Source organism: Buteo buteo, chromosome 23 (assembly GCF_964188355.1).
Source record: "Buteo buteo chromosome 23, bButBut1.hap1.1, whole genome shotgun sequence".
Classification (NCBI taxonomy): Eukaryota; Metazoa; Chordata; class Aves; order Accipitriformes; family Accipitridae; genus Buteo; species Buteo buteo.
In genome coordinates, this window is record NC_134193.1 from 5452883 (window position 1) to 5477653 (window position 24771).

At 47.1% G+C, this 24771-nt stretch overlaps 1 protein-coding gene across 7 annotated transcripts in view; it reads left to right on the plus strand.

Moving 5' to 3' along the window:
* The window catches only part of BRPF3 (bromodomain and PHD finger containing 3), a 39851-nt gene extending 17141 nt beyond the window's left edge, over window positions 1–22710 (plus strand). For 4 of the 7 annotated variants that reach the window (XR_012654131.1, XR_012654132.1, XR_012654133.1 and 1 more), the window contains 10 exons: window positions 624–752; window positions 1115–1427; window positions 2542–2808; window positions 2974–3477; window positions 5820–5913; window positions 8322–8419; window positions 10386–10483; window positions 12491–12645; window positions 15379–18302; window positions 19254–22710. Coding sequence is in view for 2 of the 7 variants with exons in the window: in XM_075055541.1 (XP_074911642.1) it covers window positions 624–752; window positions 1115–1427; window positions 2542–2808; window positions 2974–3477; window positions 5820–5913; window positions 8322–8419; window positions 10386–10483; window positions 12491–12645; window positions 15379–15562 (1842 nt within the window). In the remaining 5 variants the exon portion in view is untranslated. Of the gene's footprint in view, window positions 1–623; window positions 753–1114; window positions 1428–2541; window positions 2809–2973; window positions 3478–5819; window positions 5914–8321; window positions 8420–10385; window positions 10484–12490; window positions 12646–15378; window positions 18528–19253 lie in introns of those variants that run through there. The other 3 variants (XR_012654134.1, XM_075055541.1, XM_075055542.1) reach the window with 3 other exon arrangements.
* Window positions 22711–24771: the final 2061 nt, after the last annotated feature.

Below are 24771 nucleotides of genomic sequence, written 5' to 3' on the forward strand. Positions count from 1 at the left end.
CTTGTTTGCTTGAAATCAGGCAGTATTAGAGACTTCATAAAAGATGTCAGAAACTGTATTAGAAATTTGCAGACATCTAACCACTGTTGTTGTTTGGCTTCTGCCTTGAAGTGTGAGAGCTTATATCTTAAACTTTGTTTATGCTCTCGCCTAATTATGGATGTTGTTGTTCATGTGAACGCCTACATACTTTTAACTTTTGTATAGTGTTGCTAATTGGCATAATAATATCTTGAGGCAGGGAGTTCTACAGGATAATTTACCAGGCATGAAAAGCTTCTTCCTGTTTTCATTTTTAGTTGTATTATCTTTTAATTTTCTGGGGTTTCCTCTTGTTTTGGCTTTATGGGATTAGATAAACAGGAGTTCCCTGTTTACCAAAGGATCGGACTGTGCAGTTAGACTCTGCAAAGTGCCGTCTGCTAATGTGCATCCTACACATGGAGAGGACAAGATGTTTGCCAGAAATTCTTCAGCAATGAGTCTACCAGGCCAGTGGTATGGTGACCTGAGGTTTCTACCATGGAGTAGAGCTGGGGTGATGATTCAGGAGAAACCGGAGGGAGACACCACTGACATATCCTGTCCTCGATAACTGCTCATCGCTGTTTTCCCATTCCCAGGTCAAGGTTCAGCAGGCTGCTATGGAGCTACAGCTGACCCCTTTCAATGTACTTCTGCGCACAACACTGGACCTGTTGCAGGAGAAGGATGCTGCCCAAATCTTCGCAGAGCCTGTTAACCTGAACGAGGCAAGTCTTTTTCCTAGAGGTGTCTAACGGGTTGTAGATGAAGTATTGCTGGGCAGAAGCTCATGTGCTATCATAACCCTGGAAGCACAAACTACCTTGTCCCAAGCTGCTGGTGGACTAAAGAATATCTAAAGGGTATCCTTCTGGGCCAAAAAAGGGTATTGTTTTCTGGAAGCTTCAGCACGTCTCAGACAAATAATGTTTTGCAGAGCCAGAATGTGTCTGCCTTGACTGGGTGACACAGAAATGAACTGCTGGCACTGTCCCTTGCCAGTGGAAAGGGCATTAAGAGTGCTTGTGATGGATGCGCTCTAGTTGGCTAGTAAATGGTTTTTGTAATTGTACAGGTTTTATATGTTTAGGTTCCAGATTACCTGGAATTCATTTCCAACCCAATGGATTTTTCCACCATGAGGCGGAAGCTGGAGTCCCACCTGTACCGAACATTGGATGAGTTTGAGGAAGACTTTAACCTTATAGTTACCAACTGCATGAGGTATAATGCTAAAGACACGATTTTCCACCGAGCAGCTGTCCGGCTCAGAGACCTTGGAGGAGCGATATTGCGTCATGCACGGCGGCAGGCTGAAAACATTGGCTTTGACACTGATGTGGGGATTCACCTGCCTGAGTCACCCAAAACCGAGGACTTTTACCGCTTTTCTTGGGAGGATGGTGAGTGTTTATTAAGCTTTTTTTTTCGCAAAGATTGTAACTGTGTTCTTTGTTCTGAGCATGTCACTCAGCCTGCATGGAAATCATAGCTATCATTCAGCATACAAGAATTTTCCTATCCATGTATTTACCTAAGTGTATATCTAACTCCTTCAGAGCCTCAAAGAGCAGGATTTCAGGTGAGCCAGGCACTCCGAGCTAGGTGCAGCTTAGATCCAGCTCTCCTAGTGCATGTCGGTCTCGGAAGAGCCTTGTAACTGCCCGTGCTGTTTGATTTGTGCCATGGCTGTAGTACAAACTTGGTATTTAAAGAACAGTGCAAAGGCGGATCTAGGATTTTTTGCTCTGAGGAAAGCTCGTAATTTCATTGTAAATTGGCAAGGTGTAGAGCAACTGGGTTAGATGGAGCACTGAGGGCTGGGAGGGGGTGATGTGAGGTTAAGGTACTGGGACCCAAGCAGTCCTTCTAGCTGAGACTTTCCCTTCACAACATGACCACATCCATTCCTACAGCCATCTTGAGATGCAGCTCCAAAGCATTGGTTGAATAACTTGGCTAAACTTAGTACAGAATACTGCTGCTATCCAGCATGCAGAGCTTGCAGTCTGCCGTCCGATTCCTGAATGTTGCAACCCTCTTGGATGCAGACAGACAGTCTGTTATGAAATTTGTGTTGGTGTATGATAGCACGTCTCTCAGCTCTCTGCCCTGCTTCTGTGGATGCCAGCCCTTCAGCAGAGCCAGAGGAATGGCAAACATGTTATGTTTTGGCCAGTTCTGTTTGTGGTGGGATTTTGTCATTTAATCTGGCAATGAAATAGGCTCCTGCCAAGGACCTGGACTGTGAGCTGTCTTCTGTGGGGTGCAGAGGCATGTCCTTTCACTGTTGCCCTGGGACAGTAACGGGAGCTGGAGGACAGTGCAACTTAAGTCAGCTGCTCTTTACCCAAAGGAAGGAAGTCCAAGCTCCAGGGTTAACAATTGCTAAATCCCCAAACTAAAGCAATTGGTTCATGAATACCATAAAAGTAAATGAGGCATGGCAGTGGTCCTAAATGCTTCTTCAAGAAGCCTTACTCCTTCCCTTCACTGTTACAATCTCTTTTGATACAGTGGATAACATCCTCCTCCCGGAGAACCGGGCTCACCTCTCCTTGGAGGCCCAGCTGAAGGAGCTGCTGGAGAAGCTAGACATGGTGAGCACCATGCGGTCCAGTGGTGCCCGGACACGACGCATCCGGCTCCTGAGACGGGAGATCAACTCCATTCGGCAGAAGCTGGCCCAGCAGCAGAACAAGACCATACCCAATGGGGAGCCTGTGCCGCGGGAAGAGGGGACAGATAAAACATCAAGGGAAGGGGATGAGGAAGGGGAGAAAGGTGAGAGGTTGCAGCAGGATTTTAGCTCCAGCTTTCTAGTACATGTCAACAGTCAAGACCTGCTGTTTCTCCTGTCTGTGGCCCTAGTGAAAGATGGGAGTGGCTGTTGGTAGTTCTGGGAATAACTCTTTCTAAAATGTTCAAGCAGATTCTTTATTCCTTTAGCAGATGATGCCAAGCCCCCGCACCCTCCAACTCTGGAGCCCACAGGACCTGCACCCTCCCTCTCGGAACTGGAGTCTCTGCAGGACCCTCCAACGCTCAAACCCATCAGTGAAAGCAAGTCCTTGAATCAGCTGCAGAAGAGGGTGATGTCGGACAGGGAACTCTTCGACAAGAAGGCACTGCAGCGGGAGAGCCAAGCCTTCCAGCGCCTGCTCAGTGACAACGGCCTGAACGGACTGACCTTGCCGCCTGCAGACACCCCTGCCAGCCCCCCCTTCAGCGGCGTGGGCCGACGGACATCTGTCCTTTTTAAAAAAGCTAAGAATGGGGTGAAGCTGCAAAGGGGCCTGGACTGCTCCCTGGAGAACGGGGAGGACCACAGGCAGAGTGGGCAGCTTTCACCCTCCCGCCCTGACGGGGAGCGACAAGCTCGGAAGCGGCCACAGAGCAGGACCTGCAGCGAGAGTGATGGAGAGAAGTCGCCCAGGCAGGCAGGACAGAGAGGTAATTCCTTGGTATTTCTCTTCCTTCTGTACCCATGGAAACTGTGAGATGGCGCTGAGGGAGTGGCAATCCTGGGGCTGAGTAAAGACATCTGCATCCAAACTACTCAACTGAAACTCAGTTTATGCTTGAGGGAAGCGTAGTCTCCATAACCAGACGTGCCTGACGAAAACTTCAACTCTTCCACAGATTTCTAAAATAAGGCAGACAAGACATGTCTGTAATGAGTTGCACTTCTCCACTAACTCTACATGGAGTTTCTAGTAACTTAGTTGAGCTGTAGACACCTCCATTTTAAATATTTAAAGGTACCAAGATGAAGCCCAGTGAGGTCACAAATAATTCTTCCCTTTACCAGTCAGCAGGGCTACTGTAAGAGAGTGTTTGCCATTTTTTGTAGGGCAAGCCAACACGCCCATCTGCTTGCAAAGCTGTTGAATGGCCTGGCTGGAGACTCAGGCTCTCCAGTAAGGACTGAGAAGTGTTGACATTCCTGCCCTTGTGGAATCGTTTGCCTTGGCTTGACCACTGTTAGGAGTGAGAGTTTCCTGCTGCAGAAATGGTACATTAGGTTTGGGAGCGTGCAGTGGACCAGCAACACAGCACCCATGTAAGATGAGATGTTAAACGTTCCTTTTAAATCATCTGTACTCTCAGTTCTGGGATTTAGATAAAATTAGTGGGAATACTGAGCAGGTTCCTTTTCAAATTAGATCTGCAAATGAGAATAAGCAGCAGAGATGAAGTTTGGAAAAACACAAGGTGAAAAGGAACATCTGAGTTACAGCAGTGTGATTTCTTTTTAATTCCATGTTAACAACCATTGTGGGATAGTTCGCATCTGTAGGGCTTGACTTACCCCATACTTCAGATATTGTCTTAAAGTTATTTGGCTGTCAGAAGATCACTAGCAAATCAAGAGTGGGAGGAAAGCAATTGAGTGTGGGGATTGACTTACCAGGACAGGTTAAAGGAAACACAAATGGCTTCTCCAAAGAGTTGAGAGACTCACCGTCATCATCTGCCAGTAATGAAAGCAGAGGGGAGTTGCCCACAATGGATACAGGTCAGAATGAGAGGTTGAAGTTAAAAATGGAAAAATACCGTCAGGATGCTGGAAAATCACTGATAACTAGGCAGTGACATTTTTCCTCTGCTGAAGCAGCACTGGTGGTTTTTTCCTATGAGTTGCAGCACTGCTTTTGTGATTCAGCTCCTTCCACTGTTTCAAATACAATCGATTTCTCCTAACTGGAGGGAGTGTCTGGTGTGCCAAATTGTGTTACCACAGGAGCAGGTCAGCGTGATCGGGATTGTCAGAACAAGAGGTTTCCCAGAAATGTGCTCCTTGTGGCCATTCCATATTTACAGCTGGAAAAACAATAGGGGCCTTGACATGAAGTTGCCCTTTGTATGATTGACGGGCTTTTGATGAGCCCATGGGGAACCTGGGGTTGGTGGGTCCCTGCATGGGGGAAAGCAGTGGTTATTTGCCTTCTTGTACCTGCTCTGGGCTCAGGGATGCTCTTGGGGGTCATTCCCTGTCAAGTCCTGCCTGTCCATGGTTGTGGGATCTTGTCTAAGCACAGAGGTGGTCCCAGCTCTCTCTGTAGGTATCCCTGTGGTGCACAGAGCAGGAAACCTGGCAGTGAAAGGACGATTTCCAGCACCATTGGCGTCTGGGGCAAAGAAATGAAATATTCCGCTTACAGCTACAGTGACATTTGTACCGGCCAGGGAGGAAGATGGTGGGGAGCCTTCTTCTACTCAAGGGGAATTTGCTTCCTCAGTGTCTGCTCTGTGCACTGGAAAATCTCATTTCCAGAAATTGAAGCAACGAATTCTTCCTAGAGCGGTTTTCTCTCAGCAAGGAACCTGTAACCGAATAAGCTATGGTTTTATATGCCTGCTTCCATGGGCAGGGACCAGCCAGGCCCGGGGTGAGGCAGGGAGAAGTCCGTGGCAGTCAGTGCGAAGCCTCCATGTCTTTTCCAAATACACTTGAAACCAGATGAGCAAGTGGTTCATTTCCTGGCCTCTAGGCTTCCCTGGCAAGCTGGGTGCTGCGTGGACCTCTCCTATACCATCCCTGGGCACTGCTCCAGCACTTCTTCAGAGACAGCCTAATTTTTCATGTGTTAGGGGTAGAAATAACTTTTATTACTCACCTTTTGGTTGCAGCTGAATCTTGGTAACTCAGTGCAGAATTTCCTTCTCTGGTCGAAGTACTTGGCATCTTTGTGGCTGGCAGTCATGGGACAGTGACCTTACCTGAGCCTTGGTAACATCTCTGTGTGTTGCTGCTGCTTCTGTGGGCTGATTGCCATTTGTCTCCTTGGCAGGAGTGACTAACGGCTTTGCAAAGCATGCAGAAAGCGGCTCTGACTCTGAGTGCAGCTCTGGCCTGGGTGGTGGACTGGTGTTTGAAGCCTGCAGGTAAGTGGCCTGTGCGAAACTGTTCCTCAGAACACCTTCTGTGTCTGGATTAATCTGCCTGGTTTTATTGTTCGACTTCTTTGTTTCAAACCCAACCCAAATTGTTACTTATTTTCTGTGTTGACCCTAAAGACAAAAAGCTTCTCAGGTTTCATCCTGTCCTCTTAAGCTATAGGTCCCAAATGCAGTGCTTGATTTTTCAAGCAAATGGGTATCTGTTACACTTCTGTTTTTCAGTGCATACACGTCCTCTCTGCTGATGCTTACCTTCTTGCAGTTCTTGAGAGCCAAAGCTAGAAAAACTGTGAACTCAAATGTCCAGTTCAGCACTGCAGGTGAAGCTTAACTTCTACCGCCTACTGAATTGCTGCTTTCTTCCTCTCAGAGGTTTAAAAGCAGAACTGGGCACTTCAGACAGGACTGAACAGTCTTAAAGCAAACATCTGTCATCTTTTGGTCAGTTGCAGTAGGCATATGTGGGTACCATATCCATTTTCTGGTCTTATCTACCTGTCCAGCCCTCCTAACACTGACTCAAGTCATTTCACAGCCCTTTTACTGCACGCTAAAACCTATATTATGCCTATATTATGACATTATATCATATTATATTATGTCTGTGTGTGTTGTGAGTGACAGGCTGAGGACATTTAACCTTGATGGGTGAGATTGTCCAGGACAGGCAGAAGCAAGACTTTCTTAGTTGATAGTGATATTTTCAGTGCCTTGAACATATCATTGCCCTCTGCTTGTGTTTGATGACCCTGAGGGTGATGACCCATCACTAGAGAAATATGTTCAGACATTTTATGCTTCCCCCCAATGCATGTGCTCAGTAAGTCCTGTAAGATTTCAAGCTTGCAATGTCAGTTGGGCACTTAAAGCTCCCCATGCACACCCATTCTCAGGACTGAAGCTACAGTTTAAAACTATTAGCTGCGTAACAAATTATTCTGCAGCAGGGTTGAATCCCAGGAGCATTTTTCAAATGAAAACTTCACTCTGCTATGCAGAATGATCCTAAATGTTAGCTGTCAAAAGAGGTGTATAATTTTGCACTTGTAGCTAAGGTTTGATTAGTGTTTCCATTATAAATCTGTTTGCAAAGGCTTTCGTGCTCATGACAAGGGGCAAGACCCTGGGTTTGGAGGAACAATTTTGGTGCAAGGGCTTTTCCCTGCCACAGAGTGATCCGACCTCAACAGTCAGGTTCTGGGCAGCCCAAGGGAAGCATGTGTTGCCCCAGTAAATTATCTCTCTTAGCATATGCTGAGCCCCTTGGAGGCGTAGGACCTCCAGCTCCTCTCTGAGATGGGACACCCACCCAGTTCTTCATCTCTCCCCTCTTTGGGCTGTGTGCCCAGATCTTCAGCTCAGTCATTGCCTCTTCTGTAAGCTGGATGCTACCATGACCCCCGTGCAGATCTCACAAGAAGGTTTTGCAGTAAACTTACTGTAAGCCAAGGAGCTGCACTGAAGGGAACAAAAAGGAGAAACCTGGACTCATGCGTGGTTGCAGTGTCATTTAAATGAGGGCCCTTGAGTCACGTAGAAATCCTTCATGGGGTGAGGATACTCTCAGAACAGGACCGGGAGCCAGAAACTCACCTTTAAACCATGTCTTGGCTTTATGGCCCCAGCTTATTTGCCTCCGTTTCCCCATCTATAAGTCAGGGAGGCAAATCTGAATTCACAGGGGAGCGTGGGGACTTGTTAGTTGATGTTTGTATAGTACTTTGAAGATGAAAAGTGCGGCGTAAGTGCTTATTACAATAATTGCAAGCAATTCACATAGCAAAAATTACATTACAGCTATGTGACACCCACAAAACAAGGAATTAAAAACAAGCTGATGTCTCATGGATAACTTCTACAATTATTCTATTTAGGAACAGCTCCGTTTACTGCTATTTCTGCACTCTTTCTTTTTGAGCACCAAATTCACTCAGAATGTGCTGGTTATTAGAAAACTGTAAATAAAAAAAAAGAAAGAATTACAGTAAGTGAAAAAATATGATTGCTTGAGGTGGAGATAGTCCATTTTCTGAAATGTTTGTAGTAATGAGGTGAAAGGATGTTCAGGACATGGGCTGATAGAGTCCAATTGCATATATGCTTTCCAACATGAAGTCTTTGCTGGGTTTCTTCCTCATGTTCATAGCTTGGTTTCCACTAAGCCCCTTTCATTGCTCATGGCAAAGCTGGGGTGATGTCCAGCGTACTTGCACCAGAAGAGGCATATTGATGACATTTTGCTCGAGTATTCAGTGTTCTTTTCATGTCAGGGGTGCACCAGTACAGTAACTTTGCAGTATTTTAAACAGAGCTGAGGAATCAATTTACTTGGCTTTGTTTTCAAGGGCAATCTGTTTTCTCCTAATACCTAATTTTCCATATCTTTTTAATAGTGGTTTGATGCCTCCCAAGCGAAGTCGAGGGAAGCCAGCTCTTTCTCGGGTGCCCTTTTTGGAAGGTGTGAATGGAGACTCTGATTACAGCAGCTCAGGTGAGAATGGCCATACAGCACACCCTGCTCCCGTCCCACCACACCGTAGGGCCGACATCCATCTGAACCAGAGGGAGCAGGTCTCAATGCACGCCAGGAACCAGCCCTGCACAAACTATCCATGTTGTATGATCAGGCTGCTGACCTGCCCATGCGTTACCTGCTTTGTTACAAATTTACTGCATAAAAGGTTTTTGCTGATTGCCTGTGCTCTGTGTTCCCCTTGAATGGGTGCTTTCTGTAGGTCTGGTGTGTGTAATGTGCCTGGCACTGCTTTCTCCTGTTTTGGGACTAGTCCTCTTTAGTGACACTGCAATACAAACAGTAAATCATAAGAGGGGTCTCTCTGGAGATGACTTCATAGCTGTTCCCTCTTGTATTGCTATCATTGCTTTCAAGGTCTTTGTAACAAAGTCATCTTTGTCAGAGTGTGCTGTACATCAGTAAAATTAAGTCACACTCCTCTAATACTACCCAAGGCACTACACCAATCTTCCAGCACTCACACGACCAGATTCTTGTCTTTCTTACAGTGTGTTAATAATAGAGTTATTGCAGGTTTATGCTGAAATCAGAGTTCAGTTTTGACTCCCTGATATGCCTGTGCCCTTCTGTACAGCTCCCGTGCGCTGGCTCCTGTCTCCCTGGGAACCATTATTATCCTGGACCCCATGTGCTCAGCAGTCTGCTTTGGAGATAAGCTTACAGAGCAGGGCTGGTACTGGGAGAATTAGAATCAGTGGGACAATTCTGTGTTTTAGAACATCAATTCATTAATGGAAGAATACATCTGGAATGCAATAGTGGAAAAGCATATCAGATCCATCTTGGCAGGGTGCTCATTTGGGTTGTACTCACCATTTTCTAGATTCATTTTGACTTCTGGTAAAGCCAGTGTTTGACCATTCCCCCTCCCCCCCCCCCCCGCTCTCCGAGCAAGCACTACTTGCTGTAAAATTCACATTAATGAAAATTACTCCTTTTCCAGGATCAGGAGCTGGCAGGTTAGTTATTCATGTCTTGAATGGATCTTTTGCAATACTTCTAACTTAAGTTTGAAAAATTTGATGACTAATACACTTCTGTCAACTAGAACCAGGCATTTCCTGCAGAGATCAAATAGCCCCAAAGTATATGGTATCAGAATCGTCTAGATATTTGTATTTAGGAGGAATAAAAAGGGGCTCTCTGAACAGTGGTCCAAATTAATCTCAGATACAGCTTCATCAGTTCCATTGAGGATGGATTTGGCCTGGTGGAGCCTAATGGACCAAATTCATCTCTTGTATACCCATTTGATTTCAGTGATATAGCAGCTATTCACTTCAGAACTGAATTTGATTAATATTTCCATATTGAAGAGCTCATCTGAAGCTATGTGCATGCATAGACTTAGACCCACGATTTAGGAGACTGTGGCATTATCTTAATGTGGAACGTGACTGTATTGACAGAGCATAAAGAAGGCTGGACATTCACCATGGCCAGGCTGGATCTCACTGCATGTTAAATTTTATCATAAACTTACTACAGATGAGATGTGTGTCTTATCACCTCTGGTTTGGATACCCAGTGCATATAAGTACAAACAATAAGTGGCTTTCCATTTAGCTCTAGATCTTGATTGAGAGAAATGGTTTGGAATTGTGCATATGTGCACACAGTAATGATTAGATGTATGTTTTTGTGTGATGAATAGCTGGACAATAGGTTTGTTAAAAAAAAAAAAAAAAAAAGGTGAAATTCCAGATTTCTGCTTGCTGCAGAAGCAAATAGGTTAAAAAATTAAAACAAAAATATTGTCAGTATGTTTTAAGTACAACAGTAGTTCATCTGTTTCAGCTAATTGCTACTGAGACAGTGTAGACCATCATGCCTGGGTTAGATGACGGTGTGGTTTCTTGTGTTATCATAACCCCTTTGCTAGTAATTGCCCTCCTAAGCCATGTCTCCTTCTGTCCCTTAGGCAGGACTCTCCTGATGTCATTTGAGAGTCAGGCTGAGCTGGAGCCCTTGGAGCTTGTGTGGGCCAAATGCCGTGGCTATCCCTCCTACCCTGCCTTGGTAAGTACCCCGTTGCTCTCTCACAGCCTGTACCTGCAGCGCAGGTAGTCCAGAACACAGTGCTAGTGTGCAGTGTAACCAGACAGAAAAGGAAAACTTCCCGAAATCATGCAATATGTGTTTTTTTTTCTTTCCCCTTTGCACAGTTAATTTTCCCTGTGCTCATTGTTTCAGAGCATTGCAGAGGATTCATAAAACATTGGTCTCTCGGTGCCAGGGATAGGAGGAGATCTTTCCTCTCCTCTCTTGTTCACTCTGCAGGTGTGGGGAAAGTAATCGGTACTGTTGCCATGAGAAGACCTAAATTTTGTAAGGGCAGGCACCAGGTTCCACTGGTGTCTAACTGCCCACACCTTTTCCTATATAGTGAGTACATCTCCACATATAGGTGCCCAGCTGGCCTTGTGATGTATATATCCTCTTGCAATAACCATATGTTTGATTTAAATATGAGAATATATGCATGTGTTTGCACCTAGTCCTTTGAATGATATTTCCTTAATATTTATCCGTCTTTGGATATTTGACTATTAACATGAAAGCCACAAACCTGGCTTCAGTGAGCATCGCGCTTGGTTCCAAAGCAAGACATGACATGCAGCTGTTGCTAGGAAGTGCCAGTACCACTGCAGGCTTTTAAGTACTTGTTAAGTTATCAACAGAGATTGCTGAAGTAAGTATATAAGTAAGAACATAAGATAAGCTGACTATGGTTTGTTTTTTCTGCTACTTTTAAATATATCCCTTGAGATGTGGCTCTTCCTGCCATCTCTGCTCCACGTAATTTCTGCATGGCTGCAGCCATCCCCTTAAGTACCTTTATGGTTGGGATCGTTAAGACAGACAGCACTTGTGACTGCTGAGAAATTGTAGCAAGTGTAGTCATCGTGGAAATTATACAGGTCTCTACATCCAAGCAGCAGAGCTGTGAAACCGGGCATAAGCTGACACAGCATGTATGCCTGGCCATGGCTGAGCACAATTCTGATGCTGTCAAAAAGGGCAGATTCTGCTAAAAGAGTGACCCTCATCCATGCTCTTACTCTAAGTGGGAGGCCAGAGGAGGGAACAGCTATGGATCTGCTAGCTGTGTTGGCCAGCCAAAGTCCTTTTAGATCTTCATGTGGCTACAGCCAAAGTTAAACTATGCTTAGCATGGCTTTAAACACTGAGATTGCCCCCCAAAAAGGTATTTCTTTATAGCAATCTGTTGCTGTGGTAAAGTGTCTTAATAAATTCCTACAGCTGGCCAATGTCAAAGCCAAGCTGCTTTTTCAAGCCCTTAGGAGCCAAGATCAGGAGGCAAAGAAGAGAAGACTGAGTATTGCATTGACCCTTTGGTGTTTCGTTCTCCTCCTGTGGTCACATAGCACAAATGTTGGACGTTGACATTTCTGCTTTATATGGGAGAATCGATTCATCTGTTGTTACTTCTCTCCAAAATGACTATAGTCTGTGTTCCCCTAGCCTGATAAAGCTGGCACTGCTTGTTGACTCTCTCAAAATATTGGGCCTGATTCTGATCTAATAGCAGTATAAATCTCAGCAATGCCGCTGAAGTCAACTGAATTGCACCAGGATGGAGCTGTTGTAAAATCGCATTATGCCTGCTGAGTACAGCAATGGTGTTACACTTATTGTATGAGTTTGGAGTGAGGGAGGGAAATCCTCTGCTGAACGCAACAATACTGAGTTTGTACTAAATTACCAGTTAGTCTAAATGCATCTACATCCACACAGAACCACATACTTAGATCCTTTCCCTTTTTTAAGACCAGGTGCTTGGCTTTTGGACTGACTGGTGTCCCTTCCACAGGGGAAGCCTCAAGGACAGGAGAATTCTTTAAAAGGAGCTGCTGAGACAGAACAAGCAATTTTGCTTATCTATCCTAAGTAGATTTTAATTGCCTAGCTTGGATAGACTGAAAGAACAGGAAAAAAAAAAAGGGCATTCTCTGCAGTACTTGAAAGGTTTTGTGCTTAAATATCCTTTCCCTGTGTCACTAGATAATTGATCCCAAGATGCCACGCGAGGGTTTGCTCCACAATGGAGTCCCCATCCCAGTCCCACCCATGGATGTGTTGAAGTTGGGGGAGCAGAGGCAGACAGAGGCAGGAGAAAAGCTCTTCCTTGTCCTTTTCTTTGACAACAGGAGAACCTGGTGAGTGTGTGCAGACAGGCGGGGGCCTGTGGCGAGTGCTGTGGCAGAGAGGGAAGATTCAACGTAATCTTTGGTATATGGGAGCATACAGGGATTATGATGATGATGATGTTATATGTAAATTGGAGAATTTAAACACGCAGCAGTCAAGAAGAGTCTAAATACGGAAGCCAGTCTGCTTTCCCTGCCCAAGAGTACAACATCTGACTGCTCCCCTTCCACAGTGAACAGCCCAGCATCCTTCACCCAGGGGTCACATCACCACAAAAATACTGAGGCACATGAAGAGCCAATTTAGTAGTCAAAATCTGCAGCAAATTAGAGAGAACATTTGACTTTAAAACACCGGCAGACTGAGCAGCCAGTTCCACTGCTGCACAAAAGATTTGCCAAAAATCTCCAGGGTAACATTTCAAAATGCTGGGTTTATTCCATATTTAGACTTGCCTGATTTTTCATAGGTGCTGAGCACCTGCAGTTTTCAAATCAAGATACTTGTTTAACATGGAAAATGTAGGTGTAAGCACCTGATTCAGGGCAAGTGAAGTATCTCAAGGCCTTTTACTGCTCTGTCTCAGACAGACTGAATCTGCTGATTTTAGTATCAGTGGCTGACCGTGCTCACACAGTAACAATAACCCAGCCAGATATAATAAGACACAAACCACTGAAGTGCCTTAAAAATAAGCAATAAGGCTTTGAAATCTGTGTATGAAACAATGGGAAACTTGTAGAATTGGAGAATTATGCTGGAAGAGGCGAGTCCCCACAATGAGGCAGGCAGCTGCATGCTGAACCTGCTGGATTATTTAACCAGCAAATGCCACATGGGAACATGAACCAAGCAAATAAATTGTCACATAGGAGGCAATACCTGTGTGCAGCTGGGATCACAGATCCAAAGAGTTTATGCTGCGGACAAAGCGGATGCTGGGCCATTGGGGTGCACATGGGAATGGAGGAGAGAACAGGCTTGCCTCTTCTGATGCTGCCTCTATAAAATAAGATACCAAAAGTTTAAAAAGGAGCCTTGTAGTACTTTGAGAGCCCTTCTCCTCCTTCGTCTCCTGGGGAAGGTCTTTGCTGGCATCCCTGGAAGAGCAGGGAACCATGAGATCAGGGAAGGGTGAGGGGCTGGAGGAAGGAGATCAATGTTGCGCGGAGGCTGTGTCACGGCTGGAGGGAAGGGGCATCACAGGGAGAGAGCAGAGCCGAACACACACCGGGGTAAAGCAGCAAGGGGGAGTGTTTTCCCCCTACATTTTGGGGCTGCTGCAGTGTTTTATGCAGTCTAAAGAGATGGAGGCAAGGTGCAACACAGGCAAAGGAAAAGCATGTGCTGTCTTCTCGGGAAGCTGAGAAGGGGACCTCGTTTGCATCACTTGATGAGTATGTTTGTGTCCTCTGGGGAAAAGAGGTGCCAAGGGACACACTCCTGAGGCTTTTTATTAGTACACTGCATTGTTTCACTGTCCCTGATTACCAAAACCACTTGATACAGAGCTTGTTCTTCAAAGAAGTACTAACGATTTTTAGTGGAAAATCAATGGCAGTGCCATGCTTCCTGTTGCTGTAGTCATCAGTTTTGAAAAATCTAAATCCAAACTTGTAATTGAAACTACCTTCCCAATAAAAATCAGCATTTCCTTGGCTTTTCCCTGCTCTTGTTGAAGACAAGCTCTGATGGATGTTTACACTTCTAAGTGGCCACTCAGAGCCTTGTTTGCAGTTTGTGGGAAGCTAAGGCGCCTCAGGAAAGTCCTAAAAACCCCTCTAAGTGCCAGATCCAAATTCTGCTGACTTCAGTGATGCTGCAGATGGGCCACAAAGACTGAAATCGGTCCGTTGTCTTTGTGGTGAAGATAAGCTGAGCTGCCCTGGGTTGCCCATGTTGGCTGGCTGGGAGATGCATTAAACTGTGGTAGGGGTGGCTGAGCTTGAACTCCTGGGGGCTGGACTTTGTTAGGAAAGACAGATGGCATGTTTCTGGGTGTGCTAGTTAACCTGGGCTAATGACTGCACAATAAAAACTTGCTATAGACAAAGCACTTGCAATTTAAGTCATCAGTTAGTTGGGGTCAACCTGGGCTTGGGTTGTGTCTACTGGAAGCTGCCTGTTTCTGGATGATCCTCAGATAGTTTTACCCACCCAAACCCTGATGCTTACAGTCTCTTGGAACATGGCAGAGCTTTCTCGGGGATAAAAACTTAGTTTCCACCATGGAAGTCCTTGTATTTGCTGCTCTGTGGAACACAGGAATTTCCAAGTTTCCCCTGGAGCTCCAAGGATCATTGAAAGCCTTGAGTAAGGACTCCAAGGAGAGAGAAAACCATGCTCGTGCAGGAAGGCATTTTGTCTACAAGTGGTTCTTCCATGTCAAATGCAGGCATTTAAACATTTGTAGCATCATTGTGGAGTGTTAACTATAAGCAAATAGATCACATGAGCATAGCTGCTCCTGAGGAGATGACAACCAGTGACTAATTGCTGCTGAGACACGTGGGGAATGCTTGAGGAGCTGGAGTACTTGGCCATGTCTTGGAAACTCTTAGGACAAACTCCTTGGCTTTTAGGAGCCATGCAGTGGGTACGAGAGCCAGGCACATTGGAGCAGTCAACCTCCTGCAGAGAGCTCAGGTGTACCACTGCAAGGACAAGAGGCCTCCAGGTGTTTGCTCTTCTTTCCCTGTTTTCCCTCTTGATGCCCTTGGTGATGGGGCTTTCTATTGCAGGCAGTGGCTTCCACGTGACAAAGTCTATCCCCTTGGCGTGGATGACACAGTGGACAAGTTAAAGATGATGGAAGGACGAAAAACCAGCATCCGCAAGTCTGTGCAGGTGGCATACGACCGAGCCATGATTCACATGAGCCGCGTGCGGGGAGATCATCCCTTCGTTACGTCCAATTATCTGTAAGGGGTCGGGGTGGCCGGTCCTCCTTTTCCTCCAGACCCCGCGCTCTCTGCGTTGGCAGAGCGGACCGTCTTGTGCACTGACTGGCCAGGGGATGCCGTTCCCAGCAGCTGTCAGCACTCCTCGAAGTACCCTGAAATGTGCCAAAAAGCCTGTCCAGCTTCTTTCTGAATGTGTCTTGCTGAAGAGCTGGCAGGAGATGAAATGTGTAGTCTACAGGGCCAGGAGTAAGGTAGTTAGGAAAAGCTGCCAGGTGACGGGAGCCAAGGTGAGCTGATGCAGTGACCAGAGCACAGCTCTTGGATGTTCGGACCTCATGCACCCTCCCTCGCCCCTGCCTTCCCCGTGCCGCCGGGGTTTTTAAGTCATCAGCCAGCCCAAGTAATTCCCAGGAACCCGTCACCACTGTAACTGAACCAGGATCCTTTACGGAAATCCCAACTGGACTTTATTGTGCCAAATTTACCCTAACCATCATTGGCCTTTTCATTTTTTTAAATGACATTGATTGTCCCATCACATTAAACAAAAAATCGTAGCTGGGAGTTCACATTATGATTTTCCTGCCTACGTACATAGTGTTTTCATGTTAGATTTCTGTCACTGCATTTAGAAAAGCTTGAGATTTTTTGGTAACCTTCCCCTCTGCTGCACACACTTACATGCATAGATGCACAGAGCTTTAAATACAAAAAGAAAATTACCTGATTTTTGTGTGTGTGTGTATGTCCTAGAAATTTATTTGGTAGTTTTGCATTTAAATTCTGATTTCTGTGACTGTGCTTGTTCCAGTAACATTTCATATCATGGTTTAGTACAATACTGAGTCTAAGCAAAGATAACTTCCTTTTTTTAAGAAGTAAAACTAATTTTGGAGGTGTCTAATGAGCTGGAGCAGCTTTGCAGGCACTGAGGTTGATCAGGGTTGGAGAGAGATACATCTTTTGTGTTGGTTTATGCACATTTGGTGTAAGGCTTCTCTTCCTTTCTTCCCTTTTTTCTGTCTCTGACGTTTTCCTCTGGCTCGGTTTGGGTTGAAACCAAGCGCTAACTAGAGCACACGACCATTTTGCCTTTTCGCCTTCTCCCACACACACATATCCTTTCCCTGGTGTGTGGGTCTCCAGCATTGTCATCCATTAAAACCCAAATAAACCCAGCTCTGCAGACAATCCCTGTTTTTTTGGGTTTGCATTGAAAAAACAGGGACAACTGATGTTTGGAAACTTGATGACAAAACCTTTTCTATTAGCCAAGGACTTTATGATTTCTCTGATCTCTTCTGTTGTGTATCCCTTTTTGCTTTCCCATTTTAAGAACCAAAGGTGCAGAGCAAGATTGTAGATTGAATATCATCATTTCGCTTTTTAACTCAATATTTTTTTATTATTTTAACTTTTTCATACTGAAGAGAATGTGGGGTCAAAATAATAATAATAATTAATAATAATAATGAATAGTGGGGAGTAATCACTGCCATTTCTACTTGGTCTACTTTTTTAAAATACCACTTCTTATACATTGGGACATGGAACCACACTTTAGGGAAGATTCCTGTAACATATAGAGATGGGGCATAGGATTTTGTAATAATAATAATAATAATTATGCCTATGGAGTGTGGCTAGGGAAGGATGTTGTGTATATAGTTGTAAAATATTGTTCTAAATTATTTAGACCTATTGTCACCATTCTTGAAGTCCTCAGTTGTGTTGCTGGGTCTTTTATATGCACACAGTGTAATTTATTTAACGGAACATAAACTTTTCCAGGTGGTAGCTCAGCTGTGGACTTGTGACCTGTGTATATGTTTTAAGATTTTGGGAGTTGGGTTTTTTGGTTTTTGTTTTGTTTGTTTTTTAAATGACATTTTAGAATTTGAATTGGCTAATATCCTGCTGTTGCTACGGGACCTAAACGTTACTGTCAGTCTGCTGTAAAGCACAGATCGCTCTATTTATTGTAGAAAGTGAGTTTATTTGCTTTCTAGAATTGTTTATATCAGATGGTATAAGAGAGGTAATAAGAAAATCTATGCTTGTAAAGAAAAAAAATGCTAATTTTACCTACTATAATCTGACTGTCTGAGACTATATTTTCTCTCTGAGAAATAAATGTTCTAATGTATAAAAAAAAAGAAAAAGAGTCCTTCCTTGCTAGTGTTGTCCTGAGGTCCAGGACACTACTTAATGTGATGGTGTTTATTCGTCCCAGTTGTCCTAAATGCAGGCGTAAAGCGGTTGCAAAGAGCAGTGATAGGGAAGGGACACATGGAGGGATGTTTCTGCCTCGAACGAGGTGAGTTTGTTCCCTGTGCAATGGGTAACAGGGTTGGGTGCTGCAGGATGGGATCCCGTCGAGGGGTGGCTGGGAGCCCCGAAGGGATGGGAATTGGGAATTGGGGGCTTGAATCCCATCTGCTGGTGATGGCCCTTGGTGGGCCTGAGGGCTGCTGCGATGCTGGGGCATGGGCAGTGAGATGTGCCAGCAGACGGAGACAGGAGCCAAGCGATGCGGCAATGGCAGGGCTGGACTCTGCAGCAGGCTGGTCCCTGGCTCCTGGCTGGGGAGGGTTTCTCATCTTAACAGGGCTCTTGCATTGTCTCCCCTAAGATGTATTTTCCCTCCCTGCACAGGTTCGTGTTGCCGCAGGCGGTGGTGCACCATCAGGACCCCTTTGCTGCTCGGCCCCTCTGTGTAGACGCCGGGTTTCACTGGAAGCTGCTGCTCTCCGAGGATGCAGGTATCGTTCCCATCCACCACGAGCACAAAGCCCTTCTGGGGCCAGAGGCACAGATCCACCGCTGTGATGCAAAACCCTGCAGGAGCCAGGGGATGCTTTTCCCTTTCTTTACCCCCATCCTGTTGTCAGCTCCAGCACCACAAATTCAGCAGGAGACAGATACGGTCACCTGCTTTGAGGCCTCGTCCTGGCTCTCACCTCCTTGCCCAGCCTCTCTGCCTGCCTTGCCGGCACATCCTCTGCCTCCCAGGCTCAGACAATTGTCAGCCTGATCCATGAAAAGCCCCAGTTTCCAATAATCTCACGTCCCCAGCAGCTGCCATGCTGTAATGGTCCTTGACCCTCATCTCCAACTGATACTGAATACTGAGTAATTAAATTCCTGGTTTCCCCCTAATACTTTTGTCCTTTCAGATGCTTCTGCCTTCAATTTGAAGGCAGGGCTGCCACGGGTCTCTGCAGTGCCAGTTTGTAAAGCTGGATTTGCCCTGCCTGGATCCAGCCCTGGCAGCAGCATCTGTGGGAGCTGCTGAGATCCACTGTCCCTCCGGAGCTGGTGCAACAGCATCTCCTGGGGCTGCCGCCAACGGCACCTTTGCCTGAAACTAGTGATTAATTTGCAGTTTTGCAAGCAAAACTTTCTGGCAGAGTTTAATTTCCCCTTGATTACGTGGTGCATGTTACTTGGTGTTGTCAATGCTGCAGGTGCAGCCATCAGCCCTGCCCCATCCATTTCTCCGTGTTTCTTTTCAGAGTTGCAAAAAAAGAAAAAATAAAATCAATGAGAGCAAGAAGATCCCCTGGCTCAGCACGCTGGCCGGATAAGGACATAGCTCTTTATCTGGTGTTGGGGCGATGCCAAAGGCCAGCAGATTTTGATCAAGGGGAGGGGAAGTTCATTGGATTTCTGCAACCATTCCTCATTTTCTGAATTTCTTTTTTTTTGTCGAGGTGCTGGACGCAAGGGTGGCAGGTAACGGCCATGAACGAGTTATGTCCCAGAGACAGAGAAGGGTCTTGCTTGTGGACCTGCCCTTCAAAAAGCCTCCCGGAGGAGACCAAAATGCAAGAGCAGGGTGGTCCGTGCCCCTCTGGCCGCTGCAGCACTGGCTCAGGGGTGCAGGGGGGGTGCAGGGGCCATGCCCAGCCCTGGGTGCCCACAGGTAGGTGCTCACACACATGTATTTATTTGCGGGATGGGTCTCCTTAGGGCAAATGCTGCTTCCACACCGACAGAGGATGAGTTTTTCACATACTGACTACACACCCACAGCCATAGGTACATCCGGGGGACAGCTCTCCTTGCATGCTCAATTATAATTGTTGGTAAGTATAATTAGCACTTTCTATATAGACATAGCATATATATGCAATGCAAGTATGCTTCAGGAGAAAACGGGGGCAGCTTTCTCCACTGTGTGTGACTCAGCCAGACCCTCGGGGAGGTCCCAGTCCCCTTTAGTGAGGACAGGGGAGTTCACACCAGGCGCTGTGCATGGGTTTGGCCTCCGGCTCTTCTGCGTGAGAAAAAACGACGGGAGGGAAGGAGCGGCGTGGAGCCAGCTCCTTAGAGGCAGATGGATAGCAGGTGACAAAACCTAATGGTGCCGCCGTGCTGAGGATTAATCCTCTCCTGCTCCGGCCTCCCAAAATAGCCCTGGCTCGCCGGGCTGTTCCTTGCAGGATGCGTCCAGGATCGGCAGCCCCTGGAGCCGGGGTCCCCACACTGGCCTGGGTGAGGGCCACCGTGGTGGGGAGTGGGGGCTTGGGGCAGCGATGGGGAGGAGAGGGAGGGTGGCAGGTGGGTAATACATATTTAACGTGTGCTTCAGCACTTGGAGTGCTGGAGCTTGGGTAGCAGCTAGGAGGAAAGCCACAAGCTGTATTTTTATTTTTCTTCCTTGCAGCAGCAGATGTGGGCAGCCCTTGTCCTCGGGGCAAGCCAGGGCCCCTTTGCAGCTAAGGAGGGGAGGGGGGATTCTGACCTGGGAAGGATGGAGATGTGGAAAAAAGGTAGTATGGATGGACAGGACGGGCAGATTAAAGGTGAGGATGAGGAGGGAGGGGCAGGTGAGGGAGACGGGGGGCTCTGCTTCCAGTGTGTGATTAGTTTTTCTTTAGCGTTGCTCAACCTTTGATGGATGATGCTCCGCTGTGAAACGCGCTGTAATTACTCAGCGGGACAGCAGGGATTCATCAGTGGTGATCAATATTCACAGCATCTATCATGCCTGCGGGCAGCCTGACCCACTGCGCACGCAGGGTCTGGCACAGACCCATAACCTGAAATGCCGTGTGTGTCCCTGCAGACCCCCAATCATTTGGGGTGAAGCTGTGCAGACCCACAACAGTCTGGGACCGTGCATAGGGCTTGCAAGAAGCTGCTAATGATGGTGCAGATGTTTTTGGTATGTGTTGTAGTGTGTGCGCAAGCATACAGGTGCATGAAAAAGGGAAACATTAAAATTTCCAGCTCTCTCCTCTTTCACAACCCACATCCCTTTTTCTCCCAACACTTCACAGCTCCTCTCTGGAGCTTGCACCCAAACCCAGGGGCTGGGAATGGGCATCTCTTGGCACCTCCTGTGGGAAAAGCACCTTGCAACAGCCGCACCGTCAGCTGCTGGGCAGCATCGGGTGTGTGGGAAGTAGGCAAGGAGATGGCTCCAAAATGCAGTTACTCACTTTTCCCAAGTGTAGTTTTAGTGCCCTTGAGTCCACAGTCCCTGACTGAGGGATGTCCTGATGTAATGCTGATGTTAAACTGACACTGTCAAGTAATTAAAGTCCTGCATTTATTGTAGCCTGGTTTAGGAAAGGGAAAGGGGATTTTTTTCTAAGCATGCCTGGAATTTTTATTTGCCCTTATTTATTTACTACCATCTGTGGAAATGGTTATAAGTTGTTGTTTGTTTTTTTTTACTGTAGACATTTTGCAGCATTTGCAGATCAGGAGCACTTCAGTGCGTGCCAAGCAGGAGGTGAAGCTGATGGCAAACGGAGCTTGGGCCTCGCTCCCTGCTGAGGGAAATACAAAAGGAGTGTGTGGCCGGGCTGGGGAAGGGTTTTGTGAAAAATCTCCACAACCAGCAGGTGTTTTCCTTAAAGAAGAGCCCAGCTTTTGCTCTGATCAGAGCCCTTTTGATAATGGAAATAACTATATTTTGTTTGCCACTCTTGGTGTGAGCCAGGCGAGCTGGGATGGTGCTGGGGAGATGCCGGGGTGAATCCGTTGGGATTCAGCTGCATCTCAGTTCTGTTCCTGGCAGGAAACCTCCTCTTGCCCACGGTCCTGACCCAGCAAGGAGAAGCTGAGGCTGTAAAATGTGTATTGGAGTTCGGTGAGGTTTTCAGTGACGCGCCAGAGTTAGAGGGGTAACCAAAATGGGGGGATGGACAGACAGACGGACAAAGGATGGACGGGCAGTGCTAGAAACCAATGGCTCTCGCAGTGCTCACATGGATGGGGAAAACTGGATTTTCTCTCCAGTTTATTGACTTCATTCTTGGCACTGTCCTGATCAACTCCTCTCTTCCCACCCGTAGGTATTTTCTTTAAAGAATTCCTCCAGTAAAAAAAATACAGAACACAAAAAAACCCCACCTGGCTCATTCTAAAAAGCACAATATTAAATTTTATATCCTAATTTTCTGGCTAATCAGATCCCCCGCTGGCTGGAGCAAACAACCGGCCCATTGTACAAGACAACGAAAAGCGGCACTTTAATAACAGAGCAGTGAGCAGCTGCCATTCTCCCCCGCTGCCATCCATCAGAGAGTGTTTGATGGAAAAGAAATAAAGGAACCAGTAAGACATTTTCAATGGATGGAAATAAATGTTAGAGCTTTGCCTGGGGATTTATGGAGACCGTTGGCCAGAGACATGATCCGAGTTTGCCGGGACAGGCAGCGACGCATCCTGAGACCAGTGCATGGCAATCTTTTGCCCGGGTTCTTATTTTGGCTGTGTCAGATTTCCTGCCCATCAGCCACGTTTGATCAACGCTCATTAGAGCAAAATTAATATCCCCTGCACACAGTACGGGTTGCTTGGAGTCCAACTCCACTTTGCAAGGCGATGGAGCTGCGCAGCCCCACAAGCTGCAGCACTGTGACCCCGGTGTGAAGCCGTGGAGCCCTGTGAGCTGGGGAACGTCTGCAGCTACAGCACACGCTGGGCATTTCCACGGGCACAGAGAGCTCCTGCCGTCGGAGAAAAGCCAGGAGGGCTGCCAGCACCACTGAGCTGTCATGGGAACTTGCATGGGGATGCTGGTGAAGAAGTTGCATCATAGCACATGTGTTTTAACTCCCTTTTTACTTCGACACTGATCAGAAAGGAAATGAAAGTGTCATGCTAATGTATTTTAATTAGTCCATTAGCATTGCTAAATAAAATAAATTTTGCAGGCAGACGCACTTGCTGAAGTGTGAACTTTCATTTCTCATTCTTGGTTGGGGCTGTGCAAAATTATTTCTTCTATCTTCCAAGGAAATTTTAAGCTGCTTCTTGTTGCCCAACCCCGGCTCCTTCTGAAGGACCTGCTCCCTCCACCGCAGGGGTCCTGGGGGGCCGCACATGGGCTGGGGATGTGGCACGGAGCGAGGGCGAAGGTTTGGGAAGAGGCTCTTTGGAGACCGGGTTAGGGGAGCTGGCAGGTACTTAATTGAGTGGGGTGCTGGGTGGTAGGAAAAGGATATTTGGACTTTGGTGGGGATGAGATGATTTAAAAGAAACCCTTGTCTCTATCGCCAGGTGAATTTAAATTAAAGGGAATGCTGTGAGGAGCTGGAATGTGATACCCAGGGCAGGTGAATCTGGGCAGACCTGTAAGTCTGATCGCAGCCATTAGCTGTGGCCGAGGTTCCGGGGAGCCGGCAGAGCTGCAGGAGCAGCGGCACAGCTGGGGAGGAGGCAAGGGAGCATCATCCTGATCCCAAGGGTGCAAAAAGCACAGGTCTGTCCTGCATGTGACTGTTCTGGGAAGCCATCCCGCTGCTCCTCCGGTGCTGCCCAGCTCTGGGCATCACCCTGGAATGCTCCAGCCATCCCCTCGCTGCCTTCCTGGCCATCTTGCTGGAGCTGTTGCACTGCAACTTTAATGCCTTAGTGTTTTAAAGCAAAAATAAGCTTCCTATCACCATTCCTAGTCTTTCCCCAAGGGCAGCTGGTTTGATGGACCAAAAAAACCAACCTGATTTCCCAAGATCCTGCACCCTTGGCTGTCATGTGCTGTAGCATCCCCAGGGACTCGGGTGCTTCCTCCTGCTGCTGCAATCCGCCCTGACCCTCCGCTGTACAGTGCCTTGTCCTGTAATTTTGTGGGTTATTTGGGGGACTGAAAAAAAAAGGAAAAAAATTTGCTAAGTCTTACTGTCAGTATTTCAAGTCTTTATACCTTAATTTGGAGTCCTATAACTAGGAAGATTTTATGGTGCGCAGTGTTCCCTGGCGCAGGGAGAGCTGCAGAGGTCGGTGAAGGTATTAAAAGGGGAGTTCTTTACTTCTTTTTCACGATTTCCACCTGTTGCAAGAAACGGGAGAGAAAGATTTAGCAACAAGAGGGATGTTAGGAAGCTGCTTTTGTGGAGGAAAGCACCAAAAACCAGCAGCTGCAGACCCACCTCAGCCCAGCCACTGCCTATTAACTTCCCAGCTGACATTTTGGGATGAAATTATTACAAATTAATAAAATAGCTTCCCCCTCCCGCCCCGTCTTTTCCTCTTTTAACAAATGAAATTATGACTTACTGAATTACTCTGCGGCTAAAAGGTTTCCATGACAATGGCATCTTCCAGGCGCACCAGCCGCAGCGCGGTGCCCGTGCCGGTCCCAGCCCCCGGCTTCATCCACCCCCCCCCGGCCCAAAATGGGGGAGATGAGCGAGTGCGAGGAGTCACGCCAAGAAATTCAAACCGTGGTGGGGCAGAGAGGATGCCTGGGTGATTGGGGAGGGGAGTCAGCATGAAATGAGTTGGGTGGGGTCTCGGCACAGGTTTTTGGGTGGTCTGTCTGTGATAGCATCGCCCCCAGCCCCCTCGTTGAGTGGCACCAGGACAACAGGTCCTGAAAATCCCTTTGAAGTAATTAAGCTGAGCCACAAATTAGCGGTTTGGAGACTTGATTGCAGTGGATGGGGCAGGGATTTGGGGGCTTAGGGCTGCCCCAGGCCCTTTTTGGAGCTCTTGGAGGGGGCCAATTTCCACCCCTCCCCAACAAACCAGCACTTTTCACAGCTGTGTAATAAATCCGACTTTTATTTTCCTTGCACCATCGACACCTGGAAGCCGCTGGCTTTGCCTCTGTCCTCGCCAGCCCCTTGCAGAGAGCACCCAGCCGGGTCCGTGGGGGTGAAATGCCCTGCAAAGCCCCGCACCCCCCCCCACACCCTGCAGCAGGGTTGTCCCCCCCCACTGCCCCTGGGTACCCGCAGCATCCCCCATCTCCGGGACCCCCACCCAGCACCC